Source organism: Hakea prostrata, chromosome 4, assembly GCF_041222555.1.
Source record: "Hakea prostrata isolate BN-2017 chromosome 4, UWA_Hpros_2, whole genome shotgun sequence".
In the NCBI taxonomy this organism is placed as follows: domain Eukaryota; kingdom Viridiplantae; phylum Streptophyta; class Magnoliopsida; order Proteales; family Proteaceae; genus Hakea; species Hakea prostrata.
Genome location: NC_142603.1, coordinates 43,084,078 through 43,111,801, shown reverse-complemented (window position 1 = coordinate 43,111,801; position 27,724 = coordinate 43,084,078). Strand labels below are relative to the sequence as shown.

Sequence of the window (27,724 nt, the reverse complement as noted above, 5' to 3'; positions counted from 1 at the left end):
TTTTTATTAACAAAATCCTTTTAAAATAGAAGATACAAAAGTGAATTGAAGTGATGGAACTGTAAAAGAGAGAGCTTATAAAATTAAAAGATAAAGCTGAATTGAGTGTAGTCATTGATAATGTGAAATAAGCACTACATGATTACTTGTATACAAATTTATACAGATCTAAATTAAGAGAACGGAACAATATGATTGCTTTTGAAGAAATTACAAAATTTGATCAGACTCTTGGTGGAGAAAGAAAATAATGTGATGAACAATCAAACTTAAATTGTGATGAACTTTTACTCAGGTCCCTTTAGAGCTAATCAAGCTCTGGAAAACTTCTACTCAGGTCCCTATAGAGCTAATGGTCATCATTGCACAAAGTATAATATAGAAACTCACACACCAATGCGGAATATGGAGATTCTTGATCACTCGTCAAAGCAGCATTACAAAAATTCTTATCCAAAATCTTAAAGATAAAAATATTAAATCTCATAATAACTTCACAAATGAACAAAAGATATAAAATTTAACTACGTAAATGGTCGACCCGCCGGCCGAATAGCGTCGTACGTCCCCATCAAAAAACGAGACTAGTGATAAACTTGAAACTTAAGTCGACATTGTTTTTATCACAAAATAAATCATCCGAATAACCCACTAATTCAATCTTCTACGGGACACAAAAATTCAAATCACCCACAAGAAGGGATACACATGTTGCTCTTATGCACTCCCCCTTTCTCTTCAGGCTTCAATAATTCAACCTGATGTGTCCCAGGTTCTCAACTTCTTTACATGTCTCTTTCAATTTTAACTGGCCCTGCCATCTAATACTTTTTTTTTTTAATAGTTGATTGGCATCTTATCTATTTTATAGTACGGCAATATTTCAATCTTTTTTTTTTTTTTTTTTTTTTTTTTTTGTACGAATGCACTTTTATATATAGGGGACAGGGATATTACATATACCGCCGGTAAAGGTTGACCCACGACCTCTCCACTGAGAAGTCAGGTTCCCAACCATTCTACTACCCCTCCATTGGCATTATTTCAATCTTTTAGACAAGCAAAGCCGAAACCAATAGGCGGATTGAAGAGCTGAGAAAGAGAGATAAATTTTTGATAGTTTCATTAAAATTTTTAACCATAGTACGTTTCCTTGGTCACTTTGGACTAAAATATAGCCACTAGATGCATACGGATAAGTTACTATGATTTTTTCAAAAGTCTGAAGGTTGCATAGTGGGGACACAAGATGGCTATTACTGCATCATCTCTTTATAGTTATCAAAAAAAATAAAAAATAAAATACTGAATTTTCTATTGGAAATTTCATTGTAGTATCAAATTCATGCCACACATTTTTGTTTTACGTCTTTATTTTGCAAGTCTATTAATATAAAATTTCATAGGATGAGATGCTCTCCAACCATTTACATTAGAATGTTAATTAGATTGGTAAGATTCATACTTCTCAGTGGAGAGGTCATGGATTCGACCCTTACAGACGACAAAGCTTCACACCTAAGGACGTGATTTAGATGCGCACAATCTAGCCCGGATGAACCTCAGATACCAAAAAGAATTAAAAAATGTTAATTAGGTATCGAAATTGTATATATTAAAACTAAAACCAACACATGTAGTGTTGTTCCAAACTACTTCAAAAATGGTAAGACATAGCTTTGGAAAACAATTTTTAACAATCTTAATGTAATACCAATGGTAGTGTTTATACTATTGTCATATAGCATACCGTTTCCGTACCATTTACAAAGGTAAAGCTATATACCCAGGGCTGGGGTCTTCATAGCCCACCTTAATTTTTGAAATTTTCCTTTGCATCTTCATAATTTTTTGAAATTTCTTCCTTTTCATGTGTGAAATATTAGCACTTAACCCTCTCCCCTAGGTTTTTAAAATTTCCCTTCCCTTCCCTCCCTAATTTTTTGAAATTTCATTTTTAACATCTTTTTTCATGTGTGAAATATCAATTCTTGGCCCCGATTGAAGAAATCTTTTAACAGTAAAGACGATGAGTAGAAAAGTCATTGTATTCTACACAAACATCCAGTAACTAACACCCCTAATGTTAAATTCTGGCTCCCCCGGACCACTTTTTACATAACGATATCCACCATGCCTTTTGAAGTCATACATATGACAAGGGTGAATATATTTCTGGAACTTGTCAAAGACAACAGAACCAAAAGGAGAATTCAGTTCAGGACGAAAAGGTAACTTTATTTTCATATTTCAACATATATAGATAACTGAAACAACAAAGGACTATTCTAATAATCAGTTTGCAACTACTCATGTCCCTTGGTTTTGCTTCAAGCTTACAACTATGTGAAAAGGTAGAGTCACTCAATTCCTCTGAACAGATTCCCAAATCCTCAGATCCATATATCTGAAGTGCAGTCACCTCCTGGATACCTCATCTCATGTGCCAAAGAAGATCCTTCAGGCTCAGACCCAAAATCCACAAAGAAATTTGGGTTTAATGCCAGGCCACCTTTCTCTGTGTCTACATCTATCTGTAACATGTGTGACCCTTTCTCCACAAGATCTGGGTAGAACTGGCGATCTCATGCGCTGAAGAGAGAGTTAGTAACATAGAGTCGCTTTCCATCTAAACTTAGTTGGATCATCTGAGGCCCTCCCCTTAGATTATGACCCTGAAAAGAAGCAACGGAATGAGTTTGTCATACTAGTTTGAGATCAGAGCACTGAACAGATCAACAAATTGGTACAATTGGCATCCTTGCATTGTGATTTTAAGCATATTTGTGTCTAATATAGTCGATATAATCAAACTCATAGGTGCATGAACTACTGTGATATGGTTGGCATTTGGCAATTCACTATATTTACAGAACAAGGAGAGGTTCCACATTCACACACTATAGGGATGCTACAACACCAACATGAGTTGCAAAGATATAATAAACTCCAGAGAAATGTGGCACAAACCTGTACTTCGGGGACATCGAATTGATGTTCTGTGCCATCTTCTTCCACAACTACTACAGGGCTCCCCTTTTGAATTTGTCCCCCAACCCACACTTGGCCTGTCAATACAGGCTTCTTAGGATCCTCAATGTTATACTGTCTTACATCTCCATGAAGCCAGTTCACAAAGTAGAGGTAACGATCATCAAGAGATATCAAGAAGTCTGTTATAAGAACAGGCATTTCTGGAAGAATCCAATTCTTTACTTTCAATGATTGCACAGAAATTGCAACCTGTTTAATGGATATAAGAGTTAGGGACATGCATTGACGGTTCTGTAACATGATAAAGGAAATGCGTTCCAAGTATCGAATAATGTGCAGACCTCATGATCCCATGATCCATCTGCAGTCTTGAAAAATCCCCATTTTATTTAATAAAAAAAAAAAAAAAAAAAAAAACATAAGGGGTGTGGGGGGAAAGAGGAAAAAAAAAAAGGAACAGAAAAAAAAAAGGATGTTGGAAGAGGGAAAAAAAAAAAAAAAAAAAAAAAAAAAAAAAAAAAAAAAAAAAAAAAAAAAAAAAAAGGGGGGGGGGGGGGCGCCTCCCTCCCCCGGGGGGCGGGGGGGGGGGGCCGGGGGGGCCCCGGCCCGGGGTGTGTTTCCGCCCCCCCCCGGCCGGGTTGTATAAATTTTCTTTATACACCCCCCCACCAACGCGGGGGGGGGGGGTTTTTTTTTTTAAGGGGGGGGGGGGCCCCCCCGGGGGGGTGTTTTTTTTTTTTTGGGGGGGGTGGCCCCGGTAATTTTTGCTGTTTGTGAATTTTAAAAGTAACCGCAAGCGCACGGTATCGTGTAGCTAACGGGTCGATCTCAGGGAGATATGCCACTTAGAATTTGAACTTCTTAATAGTAATGCGAGAGTGGAATGATTCAATTTTTTTGTTAACTAATTAACTAAACTAAACGATCCTAATCTATATATCTAATGCAATCGAATTGAAACGAACAATAAATTAAACACAATCAATGCATAAATAAAAGACAGAAAATGCAGATGCAACACCACCCGTCACCGTAAGCAGAGGCACGACCGTAGGCTTGCTCCGGTTATGTGGTCCGAGATTATGAATGAATAGGCGTAAAGTAAATAACAGAAAGTAAATAACAAAGTAAATAACAAAGCAATAAACAAAGCAATAAAAGGAAAAGGAAATAACTAAAATGCAGATGCAACACCACCCGTCACCGTAAGCGAGGCACGATCGTAGGCTTGCTCCGGTTATGTGGTCCGAGATTATGAATGAATAGGCAGAACAATAAATAATGATAATGCTGAAAGTAAATCCTAAATTAAGAATATAGAGGGGTAGATAGAAGCGGGAATGGAGGGAGGAGAGAAGATTAATAAAGAAGGTTACTTACTTGCGAATTGAACAAACGATTCGAATCTCAACCAACCCTAACAACCAGATCTAGATCTAGAATGATCTAAATCTGCAATTGCTAGACCCAGAGAAAAACGAATCTAAAAAAATTGAATCTTGAACTTGAAGCTTGAACTTGAATTGCATTACATAAAAAGATTAAACCTAAACATTGAATCTAGAAATTTAAATCTCACTAATGCAAGCAAAGAAAACTAGAGAAAACATAAATAAACTGAAGAGAGAAGAAAGAATGCTTCTACTAAGCTCTAAGACACGTTCTCCTTTGATGGAGTAGGCTCTCCTTTTATAGAGTTTACATGAGATATGAAGCACGGCTGAATTTGAATAAAACTCGTGGTTTCTATCTCGACTCATCCAATTAGGGTTTTGACGTACTAATCGCGCCGACTTAGAGAGATCAGATGCATAATCCCACCGTTGGATTTGAGGTTTAAGTAGTCGTGAAGCTCTCCTCCAAAAATCAGCACGATCGGACATCGGATGACCGTTCGATGAAGGGTTTGATCGAAACTGGACAGAGGCATTCAAAAACGGGATTTTTGCTTCATCCTTATCTGAATATAATTCTTTTTCCTCTTTTTCTTTCTTTAATCAAATCCTAAATAGAAAATAAGATATTGAGGTATGCAATGACTCTTTTCCATCTGGACTCTCTCAATAATATCTCCAGAGATTTGATTTAAAATCTCAGCCGTAGATCAAATTTGCCTTCTTTATCTCTTCAATATTTCGGAGTTGGCCCGTAATCACACATCTCTAGCCCATCATGCTCCGCATCAGGCCCATTTTCGCATTTGAGAATTTGAATGGACTTCTTGACGAGTAAAATAGCATGATTCAAGCCCAAAACTCCAAATATTTGCTTAAATCTTGAAAAGTCCTAAAATCTGCAAAAACAACATAAAACCCAAGGTAACTCCATTCTAAGTGTATAAAATGCATGCTTTATGCCCTAAGATTTCACACATAAATGTGTTCATCAGATTCCCCCACACTTAGACTAAGCTTGTCCTCAAGCAAAAATTAAAGAAAAATACAAATGCAGGTAAGAAACTAGTGCAACAAAATAAATCCTAACTCACTTTCGTAGGAATCACGGTTACACTTAGCATGTGCAACAGGCCTTTAAACCACTAGGTTACCCCTAGAGGACGAGTTTTGTCTCGTGGATGTTTGCAAGTGAATGTACATCCAAAATTCCAATTTTAGCTCAAAATAAAACATTGCAAATTCCAACTCTAACAATTGGTAAGTACTCATACAAGATCAATAGCTATGACAATTTTTCTCACCATTGATTTAAGATCCCCCACACTTGAACTTTATTACCCCATATTGATTCTTGAGACTTAGCATATATCTCAATCAAGGACTCACCTTATATCTTTCAAGTACACCTCTCCTTTAAGCAAAACCACTCATAAAGTAAGGGGACCAAGGACTAAGGTTTTGAAGTATTTTTGACCAAACAATTTTACCAAGGCATTGATGACACTTGTATTTATTTCTCTTTTTTTTTTTTTGAGTAGTGAACTCTACATTACTCCACTACAGTTGGCTTGAATGACATGGTGGAGCAGACACCATAAACCCAAGTTACTTTGTAGCTTTGCTTTGCATATGCCCACATAGACAAAGTGATGCGAGAGTTCTTTTCAATAATCTCCTTCCTAAGAGTTTCGATCAAGTCACCTCGATTCCCGAGTCGGAGTGCCCCTGTCTAGTTCCAAGGAATTCAACTTTTACTTTCTACTCTTTTTTTTTTTTTTTTTTTTTTCTTCTTCTTCTTCTTTTTTTTCTCTCTTTTGTCATGCCCTACACAAAATTGATCTCAACTTCTAGCCAAAGAAACAAGGACCCACAAAACTCATAGATGGTTCGACGCCTTAAGTTAAGGGCCTTTTATTTTTCTAAGGAAAGTCTCATCTCAACATATATACAAGTTACCTTCCTCTCAACAGGGTTTTTATGTGTTCATGATGGGTACCAAAATCACTCTCATTTCACACATCATAGCAATTGAAAGAATATGTATAATAACCAAAAGTCAAAGTTAAAATCTACAACGCAGCTATACCCCCCCCCCCACTTAAGTAATGCAATGTCCTCAATGCATGTATGCTAAACAAAGAAGACAAATGAGGGGTATACCTTTCAGTCAAGATGTGCTTATCATGGGAAGCTTTAGTCTTATCTTCAATATCAATGTATGATGGGGAAGGCACTCCAAATAAGAAAAACCGTGAATCGAAAAATCATCTCTAAAGATCTCAAGAAAAACATTCACAATGTTAAAAAAAAATTCTCATCATACGTTGAGGTTTTCTAGAAGGTTTTGCATCTTTCATAAGATGAATATGATGTTGTAAAATGGAAGAGCTTAGACCTTTGATATTTGTGATAGACCAACCCAATAGTTCTCTATTATTATTCAACAAGCGTGATCAACTCTTCTCGCTTTGTCGAAGTTAAATCGAGACAACAATAACAGAAAGAGTATTATCTTGTTCCAATAAAGCATACTTCAAATTAGAAAGCAACTTTTTCAATTGTAGCTGGGGGGGTTCAATTATTGAGGGCTTGGGGATAGAGATGGAGATGGATAGAGGTTCAATAGGCTCTAAAGGTGTGTGAAAATTTGAGACTTCGAAAAGAAAGTTTCACTATCATCATCCAACATATCCATACATTCTTGAAATTTAGAATCAAAATCAATCTCAAAGTTGGTAATCACATCATTAGGAAAATCAAAAGATTCCTCAAGCATATTGATCTCTTCTTCTATTTGTGGTTGTTTCCCTATCCTAAACATATTAAACTCCACAGCTTGATTTCCAAAAGACAACCGTAAAAGACCATTTCGACAATTGATTAATGCATTACTAGTAGCCAAAAATGGTCTTCCTAGAATTATTGGGATTTCATCCTTGATTGAAAATGGTTTAGTATCTAGCACAATGAAATCAACTGGAAAAATAAATTCTCCCACTTTCAAGAAACATCTTCAACCATCCCTTTAGGAATCTTAATTGACCTATCTCGCCAACCGAAGAGTAGTTCTAGTTGCTTTCAATTCTCCCAACCCTAGTTGCTTATAAACATGGTAAGGCAAAAGATTCACACTTGCACCAAGATCAAGTAAAGCATGTTCAATGTGTGTATTGCCTATGACACAAGCTATGGTGGGGCTCCCCGGATCCTTATACTTGGCTACTAAAGGTTGAGTAATTATGGAACTAATGTTACCTCGCCAAGAACGCCTTTTTGGGAATGCTAGTGATTCTTTTATGAGTGCATAAATCTTTCAACACTTTTGCATAGGCGGGGATCCGAGATATGACATCCAAAAGAGGGATATTCACTTCTATCTTTTTGAAGACATCAAAAATTTTCTCCATAGTTGCGCCTTCTTCTTATTAACTAGACGACTAGGATAAGGGGCCTTAGGAACATAAGGACTCTCATTTGAAATTTGCTCTTTTCTCATAGTTTCGATAGTGGTTCACCAAACTTAGGTATTGCTAAAGCAACTGGCTCATCCTCAACTTCTATGGGTTTCTCGGACAAACCCTCATTAGGAGATACTTGAACATTCTCCTCATCACAAAGGGTCACTAATCTCGCTTTTTTCATTAATATGTGACTCACCCGTTAAATACCCTTTCCCACTTCTCAATGCATACACAATTAATTGAAGCTAAAGAAGAATGGGAGGATTCAACTTGGTTGACTTGATTTTGTGGTCTTTGTTGAATCGAATCCTAGGATTTAACTCAAAGTTGGCTAGGCATTTTACCTTTTTCTCGCTCGGATAAAGCACTTGCAAGAGTGGAAATTTGTTTTTCCATATTATGCATAGAAGTCATGAAGGTGCTGAAAAAGTACTTCCATATTCTTCTCTAAGGAAGAGAGACGAGAAAACTCTGGATTGTTACCTCTGTTGAAACCAGGTGATGATTGATTTTGTGCAATGTGAGGCATATGAGGCACAATAGGTGGATTGATAGGTCTAGCTAAATTGGCATTCTGGAAATTTGGGGCTTGAGGGAACTGGACATTTGGATAATGAGAAAATTGGGCATTTTGCTTTTGAGGGGCACCAAATTGATTTTGTGTGGAATAATTGCTTAATCCATTTTGGTTTTGCCCTTGAGACCATGAAAAGTTAGGATGATTCTTCCACCCAGGATTGTACGTGTTACTGTACGGGTTTGGAAACATTGCACTGACATTCTCATGTTGGTCTCCAGTAATAGCTAGGACATTCCTCAATTACATGTGTAGGAGACTCGACACCATGCACACATAGCAATAGATTTGTCAATAAAATGTGCTTGACTTGGTGGTGCAGCTTTAACTACCAAAGTCTCTAACTTTTTCAAAATGTTATCTATTTGTACTTCCTTATGAACTTGACTATCAACAAAATATCCCCTACTAGTCCTTTCGCACTCTTGGGTTGACTCCCATTCTCTAGTTCTATCTCGCTAGGTCTAAAAGAAAATTCCAAGCTTCGAAATCATCGTGAATGATGTAAATCTGTGGGGCACATTGATTCCAAAAGTTGCTTTGTTTGGTAATCGATACCCTCATAAATTATTTGGCATAAATGCCACAATTCTATACCATGGTGAGGGCATTCTTGGAGAAGGCTTTGAAACCTCTCCATTACCTTAGCAAAGGACTCATTGGGTTTCTGACGAAATTGAAGAATATCATTTCTTATTTTGTTCGTCTTAGAGAAAGGAAAGAATTTTTTCAAGAATAGGACAAGAAATTGTTCCCATGTGATAATGCTATCCCTAGGTAAGCTATAAAGCCACTTTTTAGCTTGATCCTTTAATGCAAATGTAATGAATCTTAGTCTTACAAAGATCATCATCAAAGAGTCGTTGTACCTTCATAAGGACACAAACCTCCTCAAACTCCCTAAGGAACAAATATGCATCTTGATCGTGTAACCCATGAAATTGGGGTAACATAGATAAATAATGAGATTTGAGCTCAAAATTATTACCCCTCACTTCAGTAAACGTATACAAGAAGGTTGTGCAGATCGGGTAGGATAAAATCTATCCCTAAGACTCTTAGGTGGAGGTGGTGGAGGTAGACCTTCCATGGTCAAGTTAGACACTCGGACAATTCTATTTGTAGAATCACGAGTCCGTACACACATGCACTAACCACTTAATGCAATTAATGACTCTTATGAAAGAAAATAAATAAAGTAACTAAAGAATAAAAGAAAAGAAAATAACAAAAATGAAGGGAAAGTAGTGAATTTCCCACCACAAAGATTGAAACAATGATTCCAAAGTCGTAAGGTTGCCGTATAGCCGAGCGCTTATAGGTTTGACAAAGAAGGGAATCCGTATAGTCTTCGGAGCCACCTACAATCGAATCCCGGGGATTCGCAGAGAGTGGGGACTACTATACGTTTTTGTTTCTACTCAAGTTAAGAGTAATATCTTTGAATTTTATTTTTTTATTTTTAAATCACTTCGATTTACCTAAGAATTAGAAAAACAAAGTGGACTAATACCTCCCCGCAACGGCGCCAAAAACTTGTTTGTGAATTTTAAAAGTAACCGCAAGCGCACGGTATCGTGTAGCTAACGGGTCGATCTCGTGGAGATATGCCACTTAGAATTTGAACTTCTTAATAGTAATGCGAGAGTGGAATGATTCAATTTTTTTTGTTAACTAATTAACTAAACTAAACGATCCTAATCTATATATCTAATGCAATCGAATTGAAACGAACAATAAATTAAACACAATCAATGCATAAATAAAAGACAGAAAATGCAGATGCAACACCACCCGTCACCGTAGCGAGGCACGACCGTAGGCTTGCTCCGGTTATGTGGTCCGAGATTATGAATGAATAGGCAGTAAATAATAGTAAAATAACAAAGTAAATAACAAAGCAATAAACAAAGCAATAAAAGGAAAAGGAAATAACTAAAATGCAGATGCAACACCACCCGTCACCGTATGCGAGAGGCACGACCGTAGGCTTGCTCCAGGCTATGTGGTCCGAGATTATGAATGAATAGGCAGAACAATAAATAATGATAATGCTGAAAGTAAATCCTAAATTAAGAATATAGAGGGGTAGATAGAAGCGGGAATGGAGGGAGGAGAGAAGATTAATAAAGAAGGTTACTTACTTGCGAATTGAACAAACGATTCGAATCTCAACCAACCCTAACAACCAGATCTAGATCTAGAATGATCTAAATCTGCAATTGCTAGACCCAGAGAAAAACGAATCTAAAAAAATTGAATCTTGAACTTGAAGCTTGAACTTGAATTGCATTACATAAAAAGATTAAACCTAAACATTGAATCTAGAAATTTAAATCTCACTAATGCAAGCAAAGAAAACTAGAGAAAACATAAATAAACTGAAGAGAGAAGAAAGAATGCTTCTACTAAGCTCTAAGACACGTTCTCCTTTGATGGAGTAGGCTCTCCTTTTATAGAGTTTACATGAGATATGAAGCACGGCTGAATTTGAATAAAACTCAGGGTTTCTATCTGACTCATCCAATTAGGGTTTTGACGTACTAATCGCGCCGACTTAGAGAGATCAGATGCATAATCCCACCGTTGGATTTGAGGTTTAAGTAGTCGTGAAGCTCTCCTCCAAAAATCAGCACGATCGGACATCGGATGACCGTTCGATGAAGGGTTTGATCGAAACTGGACAGAGGCATTCAAAAACGGGATTTTTGCTTCATCCTTATCTGAATATAATTCTTTTTCCTCTTTTTCTTTCTTTAATCAAATCCTAAATAGAAAATAAGATATTGAGGTATGCAATGACTCTTTTCCATCTGGACTCTCTCAATAATATCTCTCGTAGATTTGATTTAAAATCTCAGCCGTAGATCAAATTTGGCTTCTTTATCTCTTCAATATTTCGGAGTTGGCCCGTAATCACACATCTCTAGCCCATCATGCTCCAGATCAGGCCCATTTTCGCATTTGAGAATTTGAATGGACTTCTTGACGAGTAAAATAGCATGATTCAAGCCCAAAACTCCAAATATTTGCTTAAATCTTGAAAAGTCCTAAAATCTGCAAAAACAACATAAAACCCAAGGTAACTCCATTCTAAGTGTATAAAATGCATGCTTTATGCCCTAAGATTTCACACATAAATGTGTTCAATCCCCACCCACCCCCCTCTCCCCCCCCCCCCCCCCCCCCTCTCTCCCCGTGACTACCACCAACAAAACAAACAAAACACCCACAAAAAAAACATAACAACACCTACCCCCCCCCCCCCCCACCCCCCACCCCAAAGGGTATCCCTCCTCCCCCTCCCCTCCCTAACCTTACAAATACCAAAATTAAAATTATACAATTAAAAAAAAATTTTCTTCCCCTCCCCCCCTCCCCCCAACCCACAAAAAAAAACCCCCCCCCCCCCCCCCCCCCCCCCCCCCCCCCCCCCCCACACCACCACAAAAACACCACACCCACCCCACCGGGAGGCGGGGGGAAATGCTAATCCAGTCTTTGCCACAATCACTTCAGGTTCAACAACTTTATGCAAAGATGGAGACCTTGCATTCTTTGTGTCAATTGCATATATGCGACCTGACCTGAAATAATTGATTTGCAATTGTTCAAAAGTCACTGAATTATGCACAGAACATGGAAGTTTTTCTTCCTTTTTTGGGTCACACTATTAGATATGCATAAGAATGAAGAAGAATTCTCAGTTCTTTTTGGCTCTGCAAGTTCATACTCTAGTGATCTTATGAACTAATTACAAGCCCATGAAATATGCTCCTTGACCACATTGTAAGAAATGGAACTGATATTAGTCAACTTGACCTCCTAGATTTCATAGAGTCCATGTATTTTAATTGACAAATTACCAATCAACTGATAGGATACAAATATGATAGTAGGATACCACCTCTTTGTGAACAATTATTATTAGATCGACTAATTATCTTATTTACCTTGGCGGACTTTATTTGATTTTTATAGAATTTTGAACTTAAAATAATTTGATTTAATTTTTTTTTTTTTTTTTTAATTCTATTGAAATAAGTATGTATGAACATCAATAGTTAAAAATGTAAGCAAATCAAAGTGTATGAAGAGTTTTTTTTTTTATTATTTATTTATTTATTATTATTATTATTATTTTAATATTATCTCAAACGAATCATAAAGACAGTGTCAGAGGCCCAAGGAGGAGAAAAAAATGTGTAAAGATGAAGGTTTGACAAAATCTTCTTGGACTTGTTGTCTCTACATATGAGGTTGCCATCACTTTGTAATAGCACATCTATAATTAAGAAGAGTATTTGAAAATGGAAAAGTTGCTAAGCTCTCAAATTTCAATCCTAATTCTTATTAATAAAATGAATAATTATTGTCGTCTCCTGTATTATATTTTTATTACTAAAAGAACCCTACTCTTTATAAATTATTGTTGTCTCCTCAGTTCTAACAGTGTTAAGCGATCTTTAATGTTGAATGTTTAATGTCAATTTTACCTTTTTATAATTAAGAAGGCCAAAGATAATATTATTCTCATTTAGAAAAATTAATATGAAATAATTTTAAACATGTATTTTTATCATTTTGGATTGAAAAAGAAAGAAAAAAACACCCTATTGGTAGTGGGAACTTCCTAAAATAGTTAAAGTCAAATTATACAATAAATAATTAACAATCTATTGAAAGTAGAAACTTTTTTAAATTGATAACATTAAACTGGAATATAAATAAAAAAAATTAAAAATAACACAAAAAATTAGGTATTACTATTTTTGATTATCAAATTAAAAAGTACATATAAATTTGAAAATGAATTTCCTTTTCTTTTCTCTCTTTCTTTTGACTAAAATAGAAGATTGTTTAATTAGGTTTAAATTTTTCCTAATTATTGAGGATAGTAATGTAATTTAATATAATGTGTAAATAAATAATATAAATTTGTAGTGTTAATTTGAAATTTTTAAATAAAAAAAATGTATTATGTCATCATTTAACTAGCGGAGTCTAACGGTAAGGGGCAATAGTAATTATAACCAAAATTAAAGGTTGAATTTGTAATTTTAAAAAGTATAGCGCATAAAGTAGTAATTAAGCTATAGTCATGGAAAAACTTTTCGGCAATATTTAGCCAAATTTCAGCCATTTCGGTGACTAGCGAATCGAAACAGCCAGTGAAATTCAGATTTGTGTATCGCTGATTTTTTCGGTGATATCTCGCTATTTCTTGCCAAATTTACGCCGAAATATTGCTGAAAATTTTGTGGGATTTTCTCTCTTCTCCAAACCTCCCCCAGACCTTCTCTCTCCTATTTCTAAGCATTCTTGGTATTCTTGCCATATTTTCGTGCGATCTTCGACATAAAATTGTAGGTCTCACTTCATTCTTCCCGGGTATAGCATTGTTTATGATGATCAAGCGAGATTTCACACAGATCTGGGCATTTTGTGGAGTTTTTCATCTGAAAGATAACTAATGTTCTCGAAACTTTTTTTGTCTTAATTTTTTACGATAGTTGAGGTGCAGCTCTCAAGAAGTTGGCTGTTTGGTATTGGGTACTCTACATTATTAATAAGCACTTCGAAATTAATTAGTGCATGACATTTTTTGGAGTTAATTTTAAATTTCATTTGGTAGTAGCTGGATGCAGCCACTCTTAAAGATCTATTTTTATACTTTTTGCTTAATGCTGTGATTTACATCATTGATTGTTGGAACTTTTTGCTATAACATTTTAGAACAGCAATTGATCTAATTAAGGCTTTGATATGGCCACTGGATGAATTTTGAGAGGTGAAAAATCCATTGTTTCTTTGAGTCTCATAAGAAACACCTAAAACTGGGTTGCTGTGTTGTGTGGCTGCAAGCCCAGATCCAATCATGCTAGAAGGGAGTACTCGTCCATGGTTCCATTGAACCTTACTGGCGGGAACAAACACAAGCCATTCTCCAGGATTCCAGTCTAAATCCCTATCATTTGCTATACATACAACGCTAGCTGTTCAGCTTTCATGCAACAGTAAAGAAAGCCGCCTAGGTTCAGCTAGCTCTCTGGGTATTTACTATTTTCAGTATATATTTGATGAAATGGATAAAAATATTGTTGCTGAGATTTGTCAGCAAAATAAATGGATGGCCTAACATAAATATTTTTTCTTTACCACTAAAATCTAATAGCAAAACTGCACTTAAAAACAACATCTTACCTTCCTCTGGAATACAAAAGGAAAAAGAGTCATCCAAGAAGTTAACGGCAAAGATTAATGTAATCAATCCTCTAGTGTTCTTCTGTACTAGCTAGCTAGTTTGTATATTGTGTATAATTGTTTCAATGGCATGTATAAGGCTCGGTGCATGGTGGTCTAAATTTTTAAAATTAATAGCATACCATCAATCTGCAAGCTTCTTAAGCGAGCTCCCATGGGTCGCTCCAAAGGTGTTTCCATCGCTTTATGTCTCATATAACCCACCATTTCCATCATCAAAACCTTAATTAACGGACGACTTGTAAAGATGATTTATTTTTCTAATATATTATATATATACATCGATCGCAGTAGATGAAAATTATTATTAATGTCTCTTCTTCTTCTTTCACACTGGTTTCCATACTAAGGTTTCTCTCATTTGTTTTTTGTTCAGTGGTTTCCACATAAGATGACAAGAGGGTTAGGTAATCCATGCCGGCCATATATACAAATGACTTGACTCTGCGTTAGAATCATTATTGTACCTCTTTTTTCTTTACTTTTGTCATATCATCTATTAGATTAGATGGTGGCAATTTACTGTTTATTTTTGACTTGGCGTAAAATAATTTTGTCTTGTCTACATCTAGAAAAAAGAAAAGAAAATAATAATAGATAATTTTCTCTTATCCCATAGCTGAATGCCTGAATGCATACATGGAAATCTTTGTGGGACATCAGTTAAAGAAGATATGTTGAAAGAATCTACCAAATTCGCAACCATCAATTAGTGAGGGCGGCGAATAAGAAGGTTATACCAAGAGTCTATGACACAAATGTCATGAGTCAAATGTGTAACTCTCATTTTGATATATATGAAATTCATTTTCTTACTTTATTGTGTGGATAGCAGGGGTGGAGTCAAGATTTAATGTTTTCTTTAGTGGGATAAAAAGTGTCTAAATCACCTTCCTATCAGGAGAGTACTGATGTTTTTTCATTATACAAATTGTATTTGGGGATCCTTCTAAATTATTTTATTATATTTAAACGAAAATTTACAACGTTCCACAAATTAAAAATGTACATAAGTTATTGATAATGAACATTTTTATCTTTATAAAATGTATAGCAAATTAAGCATGATATCCCTAACCAAAAAAAAAGAAAAAAAAAGAAAGAAATCTTACAAAATAATTCTTTTAAACTTTAATGGATGTTATTAAAACAATCTTACAAAATTAACATGATAAAAAAAATAAAAAACAAAGAAAAAATATGATTTCAATAGTAAAAGAGTAAATGCAAACTAAAACAAAAAAAAAAACAAAAAATAAACAAAAAAAAAAAAATAAAAAAAAAAAAAAAAAAAAAAAAAAAAAAAAAAAAAAAAAAAAAAAAAAAAAAAAAAAAAAAAAAAAAAAAAAAAAAAAAAAAAAAAAAAAAAAAAAAAAAAAAAAAAAAAAAAAAAAAAAAAAAAAAAAAAAAAAAAAAAATTAAATAAAAAAAAAAAAAAAAAACAAAAACAAATTAAAAAATCCACCCACCCCCCCCCCCCCACTCACAAAAAAAAATAACAAAAAAAAAAAAAAAAAACGAAAAAAAAATTAAAATTTTATTATTTAACCCCAAAATAAAAAAAAATTTTTTAAAAAAAAAAAAAAAAAAACCCACCAAAAAAAAAACCGACAACGATAATACTTTGAAAGAATGCAAAGAAAACTCTGTTTTTGATAAATAGGTTGCTTACCTTGATATGGTAAGTCTTATGTATTTATAAATAAACATGGCTGTTGTACAAGATTCGTTTACAATATTCAAATTTGAATTCAAAATTAAAAACTTGAATTCAAATTTAAAAACTTGAATTCAAAAATTGAATTCAAAAACTTAAATTCAAAAATCAAATTCAAACCATAACAGATCCGTTATGGTCTTTCATCCCCCCTCAAACTCTGCATTGGCAGGTGCAAGAGTTTGTCTCTATGCTTGAAGAAAGCTTGTGATGTTAAGCCCTTAGTAAACACATCTGCAATTTGATCATCTGACCGAACAAAGTGCACTTTTATGGTGTTGTTCTGAACCAAGTCTCGGACAAAATGATAGTCCACTTCTATATGTTTTGTGTGAGCATGTAGCACTGGATTTGCAGCCATTTGTGTTGCAGACACATTATCACAATAAATGTCCATTCCTCTTGGAAGTTGTATTTGCAAATCACGTAGAACATAAGAAAGCCATAGTAACTCGATGTCTTGATGTCGACAAGAAGGGATTTGTACTCAGCTTCCGTACTTGATCTAGATACTGTAGGTTGTTTCTTGGAAGACCATGACAACAAATTATCCCAAGAAAAGTGCAAAACCCACTAGTTGATCGGCGTGTGTCTGGACATCCTGCCCAATCTGCATCAGTGTAAGCAGCTATAAAAGAAAGTTGGGTTGGTTTCAAGAGAACACCAGCACCAATAGTGTGCTTGACATAACGTAAAATACGTTTTGCTGCTTGTAGATGATCTTCTGTGGGAGATTGCATGAACTGACACACATGATTGACTGCATAGGAGATATCTGGTCTAGTGATCGTCAAATATTGTAAGGCTCCTACTAATTGTCTGTATGGTGTTGGATCAGGTAGAGGATAACCTGTTGTTGATGATAACTTTGTTCCAACTGCAATTGGGGTTGTGCATGGCTTTGAAGTCTCCATTCCTGTAGACTTTAATAAATCAATGGAGTATTTACTTTGAGTGAGTAAAAGACCATCTGAACTTTGATTAGCCTCAATTCCCAAGAAGTAATGCAAGTGTCCCAAATCTGTCATTGCAAATTCTTTGCTCAGGCTTTGAATAACCTCTTGAATTGCAGCTTCATTGGCTCCTGTCAATATTATATCATCTACATATAACAACAATATTATCATTGTACCTCGGGTTTTGCGTATAAACATGGAAGAATCTGCGATGCTTTGCTTGAAACCTTCTCCTTGTAGGTATGTTTTGAATCTGTGAAACCAAGCTCGTGGAGCTTGTTTGAGACCATAAATTGCTTTTCGTAGATGACAAATATGTGTTGATTTAGATGTGGAAACAAACCCCTGTGGTTGTTCCATGTAAACATCTTCTGCTAAGTTGCTATTCAAGAAAGCATTTTTCACATCAAGTTGATGTATTGGCCATGACTTTGAGAGTGCAATGGTTAATACTGTCCGAATGGTGCTGGCTTTACAACTGGACTAAATGTTTCATGAAAGTCCACTCCTGCCTGCTGGTTGAACCCCTTGGCAACTAATCGTGCCTTATATCTCTCAATGGAACCATCACTTTTTGTCTTGATCCTGTACACCCACGTACAGCCTACAATATTCATACCCTTAGAATAAGGCACCAAGTTCCAAGTCTGATTGTCTATTAAGGCTTTGTATTCATTTTGCATTGCATCAATCCACTTTGGGTCTTTTGAGGCTTATTTGTAGGTTTTAGGTTCAGTTGGGATGTTGGAGATGGTGGTAAGAAAGGTTTGAGGTATTGGGTGTCTAATAGTGAGTAAAGAGAGAGGGGTTTTTGGTTTGGCGGAATTTGTTTTACTCCTAGTAATCATAGGATGAGATGGTTGGGGCTGTGGTTGGTCTATTGTTGGTGGGGATTGATTAACATCTTGGGTTGGATTTGCCATTGATATGGCTGGTGATGATGTTGTAGGGGTTGTTTGTGATGGTTGGTTGTTTGAAATAGGTGAAGAAGAATGAGAAGTGAGTGGAGGCACATTTGGTGGGGTGTGTGGGATGAAAACAGGTAGAGAAATAAGTTCAACTGGTGGTTTGTTTGATGATTGGTGTGATGGGGGATTTGAAAAGGGAAATTCCTTTTCTTCAAAAATAACATGTTTAGATAAATATACCTTGCCAGTGTCCTTATCTAAGCATCTATAACCCTTGTGATAGAGACTGTAACCAAGAAAGACACAAGCCTTGGACTTTGGCGATAATTTGTCTTCTCTGTAGGGTGTCAAGTTGGGGTAACAAAGGCAGCCAAAAACTCTCAATAAACAATAATCTGGTTTGAAGCCAAACAATGCTTCATGAGGAGATTTTCCTTGCAATACTGGTGTAGGTAACCGGTTTATTAAATAGACAGTAGCAGTAAAGGCTTCTAACCAATATTCTTTGGGCATGTGAGCTTGGAATAGAAGGGATAAACCCATCTCTGTAATGTGTCTGTGTTTTCTTTCTGAAACTCCATTTTGTTCTGGAGTATGAGGACATGAAATCCTGGATACAATGCCACATTCATCAAGATAGTTTTTGAAAGCTCCCTTTGTTAACTCTAAGGCTCCATCACTTTGAAAAAATTTAATAGAAGTAGAAAGCAAGTTTTCAGCCATATTTTTAAAATGCTTGAAACAATAAATTGCATCAGATTTAAATCGCAAAGGATAGAACCAAGTAAATCGACTGAAATCATCAACAAAAATAATATATGAATTGAATCCACTAATTGACAAAGTTTTAGTGGGACCCCACAAATCACAATGAATAAGCTGTAATGGTCGAGTAGTTCTACTAACTGAAATAGAAAATGGTAATTTGTGATGTTTGCCAAGTTGGCAAGCGTCACAAATTTTATTGGATCTAAGTGTGTCAAAAGAATTAAATAAGACATTATTTCTCAAATGAGTAAGTACTGCAGAAGAAGGATGACCAAGCCGGCGATGCCAAATATCAGAAGGAGCTTTATTTCCATAAAGAGCCAAAGGAGGCACAGCATTAGCCGAGAAGGAATACAATTTATCTTTGACTGGACCCTTCAGTAGAGTGATGCTTGACTCCAAATCCTTAACACAAAAACCCCATGGAAAAAATTCAACAGAACAATTATTGTCAGATGTAAGTTGAGAAATGGAAATTAAATTCTTTGACAATTGGGGAACGACGAGTATGTCATTAAAAGATAAATGATTTGAATTTGTTTTCAAAGTTGAGGAGCCTATATGAGTTATAGGGAGTTTCTTACCATCACCAACTGAAACCTGGTCTTCTCCTTTGTAAGTGGCAGATTGCTGTAGCATGACTGGATCAAATGACATATGGTTGGTAGCACCTGAATCCGGTATCCACTGTGCATCATTCTGTGGTGTAATGTGTTGGGTATTTTGGGTACCATGTAAGCCAGCATAAGGAATGTGAGGTGGTGGATGAGTATTATTTCGGTTCTGGGCATAACGGAAATAGCATCTATTGGCCGAATGGCCTCGCTTAGCACATATTTGACATTTGAAGGAATTAGTATTAAAGGTGTTTTGGTTTGGTCGGTTATAGGAATTTTGAGATCTTGGATAGCCATTTGATGAATATCGGAAGTCAGATCTAGGTGGGTTTCGGTTGTTGGGTGGATAGGAATTAATACTATTATTAGGCCGATTAAATTTAGGCTGATCTGTAACAAGTAATGCAGTAGGGGAATGGGAATCAGTTAAGATTGATTGAGTGTTCCCATAGCCACGGCGTAACCGTTGCTCATGAGTAAGGAGTTTGGCTCTTAGGTCGGTAAAGGTAACGGGTGGGGTAATATTCTCCACAGTGATGATGAAAGTGAGATAATCCGAACCAAGACCATTTAATGTATATGCTACCAAGTCAGAGTCATTTACCTTGTCATTGATTGCCGCTAAGGAATCAGCAATGGACTTAATTTTGTGAAGATAATCTGTAATCGTGCTCGTTCCTTTATTGACCATCTGCAATTCACTGCGAAGATAAGTCCTTCGAGCAGTGGACTGTTGTTGGAAAAGTTGTGCAAGAGAATCCCATACATCTTTCGTTGTTTGAAGGCCAAGAATATGAGAAGAAAGAGACGGTGTGAGAGTGGCATTGATGCATGCTCAAACAAAATGATCATTCATTCTCCAGGTTTGAAATGCTGGATTCGGCGTTTGAGTTCCTCCAGTTATGATAGTTTGATTTGGCATCGATCCAGTACCATCAAGATGATCCATAAGATCACAGGTAATAAAAATGGATTCTAATTGTTCTCCACATTAGATAATTTTCTCCATCAAGCTTGACAGAAACAAGGTTGGAGAGATTGGTAATGGGGAATGGAGTGTTAGCAGTGGCCATTGAAAATGTCGTGTTTTGGGAAAGAAAAAAAAAATCTCAAAACCTTAGCTCTAATACCATGAAAGAATGCAAAGAAAACTCTGTTTTTGATAAGTAGGTTGCTTACCTTGATATGGTAAGTCTTATGTATTTATAAATAAACATGGCTGTTGTACAAGATTCGTTTACAATATTCAAATTTGAATTCAAAATTAAAAACTTGAATTCAAATTTAAAAACTTAAATTCAAAACTTGAATTCAAAAACTTGAATTCAAAAATCAAATTCAAACCATAACAGATTTTTTTTATCTTTTATCTTCTTTTATTTTAGTTTATTTTTTTTTTTTTTTTTTTTTTTGGGGTTTGGTTTTTTTTTTTTTTTTTTCCTCCTCCCCCCCCCCCCCCCCCCCCCCCCCCCCCCCCCCCCCCCCCTCCCCCCCCCCTCTCATTTTTTTTTTTTTGTTTTTTTTTTTTAAGACACCCCCGCCCCCCCTCCCCCCCCCCTTCCTCTCCTCCTCCTCCTTTTTCCTCGCAACCCGGGGGGGAATGATCGCACAAAAAAACATCTCTTAAAAAAGGGGGAGGAGAAACAAACACCAGCGGGGGGGGGGGGAAGGAAACACACCTTTTTTTTTTTTTCTTTTGTGCTTCTTCTCTTTCTCTGTTTTTTTTCTTTTTCCCCCCTCCGGGGGAATTGTGGTGTGGTTGGGATGGGGGGGGGGGGGGGGGTTTTTCCCCCCGGTGGGTGGTTGGGATCAATAACCAATCAAGCTCTGGAAAACTTTTACTCAGGTCCCTTTAGAGCTAATGGTCATCATTGCACAAAGTATAATATAGAAACTCACACACCAATGCGGAATATGGAGATTTCTTGATCACTCGTCAAAGCAGCATTACAAAAATTCTTATCCAAAATCTTAAAGATAAAAATATTAAATCTCATAATAACTTCACAAATAAACAAAAGATATAAAATTTAACTACGTAAATGGTCGACCCGCCGGTCGAATGGCGTCGTACGTCCCCATCAAAAAACGAGACTAGTGATAAACTTGAAACTTAAGTCGACATTGTTTTTATCACAAAATAGATCATCCGAATAACCCACTAATTCAATCTTCTACCAGACACAAAAATTCAAATCACCCACAAGAAGGGATACAGATGTTGCTCTTATGCACTCCCCTTTCTCTTCAGGCTTCAATAATTCAACCTGATGTGTCCCAGGTTCTCTACTTCTTTACATGTCTCTTTCAATTTTAACTGGCCCTGCCATATTATACCATTTTTATTTATTTTCTTAATAGTTGATTGGCATCTTATCTATTTTAAAGTACGGCATTATTTCAATCTTCTTTTTTTTTTGTACGAATGCACTTTTATATATAGGGGACAGGGATATTACATACGCTGCCAGTAAGGGTTGACCCATGACCTTCCACTGAGAAATCAAGTTCCTAACCATCCTACTACCCCTCCATTGGCATTATTTCAATCTTTTAGACAAGCAAAGCCGAAACCAATAGGCGGATTGAAGAGCTGAGAAAGAGAGAGATATTGTGGATAAATTTTTGAGAATTTCATTAAAATTTTAACCATAGTACATTTCGTTGGTCACTTCGGACTAAAATATAGCCACTAGATGCATAGGGATAAGTTACTATGATTTTTTCAAAAGTCTGAAGGTTGCATAGTGGGGACACAAGATGCTACTACTGCATCATCTCTTTATAGTTAACAGAAAAAATAAGAAATAAAATACTGAATTTTCTAGTGGAAAAGTCATTGTCGTACTAAATTCATGCCACCCACTTTTGTTTCACGTCTTTATTTTGCAAGTCTATTAATATAAAATTTCATAGGATGAGATGCTCTTCAACCATTTAAATAAGAATGTTAATTAGATTGTTAAGATCCATACTTCTCAGGATCACCGTAGAGAGAGGACGTGGATTCGACTCTAGCCGATAAGTTGATTTCATACACATTTTATGCCGTTTACAATGTTTCTTCCCTGAGGATGTGATTGCAATTTCTATAATTTTGGGTTACCTAACAAAGTTCTTGGCATCTCGGTATTTGAACCTCGATAGTCCTAATTTAAGAAAAAAAAAAATGTTAATTCAGGTATCGATAATTCATCGATTCATATGGTTATCACTATTTTGGAGGACACTCACGACTTCTGGTCTTCAAATCCACGGTGGGAGCTTGTGTTGTTTTTCAAACTACTTCAAAAATGGTAAGACATAGCTTTTGAAAACAATTTTGAACAGTCGTAATGTAATACCAATGATAGTGTTTATACTATTGTCATATTGCATACCATTTACAAAGGTAAAGCTATATACCCAGGGTTGGGGTCTTCATAGCCCCCCTTAATTTTGAAATTTTCCTTTGCATCTTCATAATTTTTCGAGAATTTCTTCCTTTTCATGTGTGAAATATTAGCACTTAACCCTCTCCCCTAAGTTTTTATAATTTCTCCCTTCGCTTCCCCCCTAATTTTTTGAAATTTAATTTCTAACATCTTTTTTCATGTGTGAAATATCACTTCTTGGCCCCGATTAAAGAAATCTTTTAACAGTAAAGGCGATGAGCAGAAAAGTCATTGTATTCTGCACAAACATCCAGTAACTAACACCCCTAATGTTAAATTCTGGCTCCCCCTGACCACTTTTTACATAACGATATCCACCATACCTTTTGAAGTCATATATATGACAAGGGTGAATATATTTCTGGAACTTTTCAAAGACAATAGAACCAAAAGGAGAATTCAGTTAAGGAGGAAAAGGTAACTTTATTTTCATATTTCAACATATATAGATAACTGAAACAACAAAGGACTATTCTAATAATCAGTTTGCAACTGCTCATGTCCCTTGGTTTTGCTTTCTAGCTTACAACTATGTGAAAAGGTAGAGTCACTCAATTCCTCTGAACAGATTCCCAAATCCTCAGATCCATATATCTGAAGTGCAGTCACCTCCTGGATACCTCATCTCATGTGCCAAAGAAGGTCCTTCAGGCTCAGACCCAAAATCCACAAAGAAATTTGGGTTTAATGCCAGGCCACCTTTCTCTGTGTCTACACCTATCTGTAACATGTGTGACCCTTTCTCCACAAGATCTGGGTAGAACTGGCGATCCCATGCGCTGAAGAGAGAGTTAGTAACATAGAGTCGCTTTCCATCTAAACTTAGTTGGATCATCTGAGGCCCTCCCCTTAGATTATGACCCTGAAAAGAAGCAACGGAATGAGTTTGTCATACTAGTTTGAGATTAGAGCACTGAACAAACAACAAATTGGTACAATTGGCATCCTTGCATTGTGATTTTTAAGCCTATTTGTGTCTAATATAGTCGATATAATCAAACTCATAGGTGCATGAACTACTGTGATATGGTTGGCATTTGGCAATTCACTATATTTACAGAACAAGGAGAGAACCCTGGAGAGGTTCCACATTCACACACTACAGGGATGCTACAACACCAACATGAGTTGCAAAGATATAATAAACTCCAGAGAAATGTGGCACAAACCTGTACTTCGGGGACATCGAATTGATGTTCTGTGCCATCTTCTTCCACAACTACTACAGGGCTCCCCTTTTGAATTTGTCCCCCAACCCACACTTGGCCTGTCAATACAGGCTTCTTAGGATCCTCAATGTTATACTGTCTTACATCTCCATGAAGCCAGTTCACAAAGTAGAGGTAACGATCATCAAGAGATATCAAGAAGTCTGTTATAAGACCAGGCATTTCTGGAAGAATCCAGTTCTTTACTTTCAGTGATTGCACAGAAATTGCAACCTGTTTAATGGATATAAGAGTTAGGGACATACATTGATGGTTCTGTAACATGATAAAGGAAATGCATTACAAGTATCGAATAATGTGCAAACCTCATGATCCCATGATCCATCTGCAGTCTTGAAAAATCTCACCATGTTACTTGATAGAGCACAACCCACATAACCTGTGTCTTTTGAAGGATCATGCAAAAACCTGATCTGCAAATAAGTATATTGTTTGATGTAGAAGTCCTCAGATGGTATTAAATCCCCAATGGATGAAAACCATCAGAATAGAAATATATAAGAAGAGCTTGTTAGAGACTGCTCCTATTATTACCTCCAAGGGCAGCAGTCCTGCATTGCCAAGATCCAAGGTCTGTTTTAGTTCACCATCAGGCCAGTTGTATACATGTAAATGTCTTCCATATAGACCATCTGAAACATGCTGAAGATTGAATCCTTTTGTAAAAGCAGCTGGAGCTCCCCATGAAGTGCTTATCATAGTTTTGTGCCGGGGTTGGTACCAGTAATCATAGCCAAAGAGTGGACTATGGCCCGGTTTCTCCCACCTGGTTTGTATGGAAGGAAGTACAGTAAGAATAAGTAAGGTGTCACATTTAAAAAAGGATGAAACCAGTGTCAAAGGCTTCTGCACAAGCAGAGCCAGAAGGGTGTTAATAATTCTCCTATCAATGATAACCATACCAAATACAATTTAGAGGCACAAAATTAAACCACAAAGAGTATTACCTTCCCTTCACATTGAAGTCAGAGTCAAGAAGAAGAAACCCATTCCCTTCAGCATTTCCATCTTCGTCCCCAAGGCAAGACACCATGAGATCACCAGATGCAAGGCAGTGGGAAGTGTGGGGAAATGCTAATCCAGTCTTTGCCACAATCACTTCAGGTTCAACAACTTTATGCAAAGATGGAGACCTTGCATTCTTTGTGTCAATTGCATATATGCGACCAGACCTGAAATAATTGATTTGCAATTGTTCAAAAGTCAATGAATTCTGCACAGAACATGGAAGTTTTGGGTCACACTGTTAGATATGCATAAGAATGAAGAAGAATTCTCAGTTCTTTTTGGCTCTGCAAGTTCATACTCTAGTTCTTATGAACTAATTACCAGCCCATGAAATATGCTCCTTGACCACCTTGAGTAGGTTTCTTTTTTTTTTTTTTTTTTAAAGTTCTAAAATTATAACCACATAGCAATATAAAAATCTAGTGTCTTACACCAAGGATGGTAAGACCAGAAACCGCCTCTCTGCTGTGGGATCTCCATGGCAAGAACTGCAGGAATTCCACCCAGAATGATGTAGCTCATCATGCAAGTAAGGCATAGGCAGCCTATGGATCACTTTGGAATATGTAGGTGAGGTTGGATCTACATCAACTGTACCCAAGTAATCAGGCTTTTCTCTTCCTGTCCCTGTGCACATAATAAAACATTATCACATCGAATAGAAATGATAAGCGATAAAATTCAGACAAGGCAAAGTCAGTTTATCAACACTTCGAGAAACTAAACTTAGGTATCTACAAGCTCAATAATTGCATCCCTCAACCCTCAAAGTAGGAATAAAAATAATAACAATAACAATGATAATAAAATGCAAAGTAAGCACAGAAGATAAAGTGGTGATCATACAACATGGAAACCACCAGTGCAGGTTACTTTCCCAAACACAATAAAAGATGTGATGAGGGGAAAAACCCAAGAAAAGAAAAGAATTACAGATTTATTATTACCCTCGTTTGCAGACAGCATAAACCATGAAAAGTCACTTAAAGACTGATGAATGAAATTGTTTAGATTCAGGTAGGCCCCACTAACTTTGTGTTTCACCAAACCCACCCAAAATAATTATCACTAATAATTCAGGACAGCAAAGATCCCACTAATCATATAATCTTGCAAATATCAACCATAATATATATCCAAAGGAGGAGAATAAATCACTGATGAATAAGGCCAGAGACCAAATGTTACTGTTTTCATCAACTCATCTAATTTCTAGATCCTACTAAAACAATTTTACCAACCCAAGCAATGATTAACTTAGCGATTATGCCTCTGGTAGAGGATCAGATTATGAATTCTGAAAATATTTGGAGAACTATCATAACAATCAGACAAGAACCATAAAAAGAGATTGAGTTGTCAATGCAACAAAACCAAAGAGAAGGCCCATTTTTTCAGGATTCTATAGCACTACTGTAACCATTACTTGGACATCTCTAATCAAAGGAAACTCCAGAAGCAACTCGCCTGCATATGAAGAATTTAAGAAATTTTTGGAGTGGAAACTGGAAAGTAGAAACTGATTGATATCAGTGATAGAAAACTTTGAAGCAAATCCAAGTCATGGAAGTTTAGATTTGCATGATCTAGCCGGAAGAACAATGGTAAACAAATTCGGACCTAACAAGGAAAACACCTTCAAGTTCACAACCAAAAAACTCATTTCTTCTTCTCACTGAACTAAGTAAAGAAATGGGTACCTGAATAAACACAAGTGACATACAAAATAGTTTCTCTAGGACCAGACATGGCTTCGACAGGAGATGCATATCCTGGTCCCATTCTGCAACAACCATGTTCCAAACCGCCATTAACCTTGTTCGAAAGAGTCACAGGTTGTACGTCAACAGTCACCATTACTAATTCCTGATAGGAATTTAAAGAGAGGAAGAAGAAGATGGGTTCGAAGTAGAGCAGAAGCAAGATGGAATATCAGAACCTTAGAAACAAACCAAACATGGATGGAGCTTCCTCTCGCTCTCTCTGTGTTGCAGGAACAGAGCCGAAAGGTGTTAAAATAGAGAGGAATGGCGTAGCAAATGTCAAAAATACGTCCAGGTGGAATGTATACTGTACAACTCAGATACACCCCATTTACGGACTTGGCTGTAAATTCATTTATTTTCGTGGCGGCTGATATGCTATTCTAAAACCCGTCTAGGTGGGATGTATCTGCAATTTCGAACCTCCGGTATTCAGGAGCTTTAATGGGTTGGTTCAATTTGATTTTGGTTTTGGTTTTGGCTCTTTGGTTTTTTTGGGTTTTAAGTAGGGGTGTCGATTCTAGGACCTTTTAGTTGGAACTGAACTGGACCGTTAAGATTGAAGGTTGATAGACCCGGGCTAATTGGACCGTGTATGATTTAGGAATTAATTTGGTCGAACCTGTCAATG

The 27,724-nt window shown here is 36.3% G+C and overlaps 1 protein-coding gene and 1 non-coding gene across 2 annotated transcripts; one reads left to right on the top strand and one right to left on the bottom strand.

The window, feature by feature from the left end:
• The first annotated feature begins 9,022 nt into the window (after nt 1-9,022).
• On the top strand, nt 9,023-9,129 carry LOC149018977 (small nucleolar RNA R71). The gene has a single exon (XR_016173264.1). It is a non-coding gene; the product is annotated as a small nucleolar RNA R71 (small nucleolar RNA).
• Nucleotides 9,130-23,427: 14,298 nt separating this feature from the next.
• Nucleotides 23,428-27,334, bottom strand: LOC149018976 (selenium-binding protein 2-like). The gene is made up of 7 exons (XM_089153076.1): nt 27,031-27,334; nt 25,762-25,957; nt 25,270-25,494; nt 24,857-25,088; nt 24,628-24,735; nt 24,263-24,535; nt 23,428-23,955 (listed from the first exon to the last, which is right to left on the bottom strand). Exons 1-7 carry the CDS (start codon nt 27,185-27,187, stop codon nt 23,674-23,676), a joined length of 1,473 nt encoding a protein of 490 aa, XP_089009202.1. The 5' UTR covers nt 27,188-27,334; the 3' UTR covers nt 23,428-23,673.
• Between the last annotated feature and the right edge of the window lie 390 nt (nt 27,335-27,724).

Coding starts and splice junctions, on each gene's coding strand:
- LOC149018976 (XM_089153076.1), bottom strand. CDS start 27,187: ATGGTGACTGTTGACGTACAACCTGTGACTCTTTCGAACAAGGTTAAT. Junction 25,958..27,030: donor TGTCACTTGTGTTTATTCAG/GTACCCATTTCT, acceptor TTATGTGCACAG/GGACAGGAAGAGAAAAGCCT. Junction 24,736..24,856: donor CAGGACTGCTGCCCTTGGAG/GTAATAATAGGA, acceptor ACTTATTTGCAG/ATCAGGTTTTTGCATGATCC.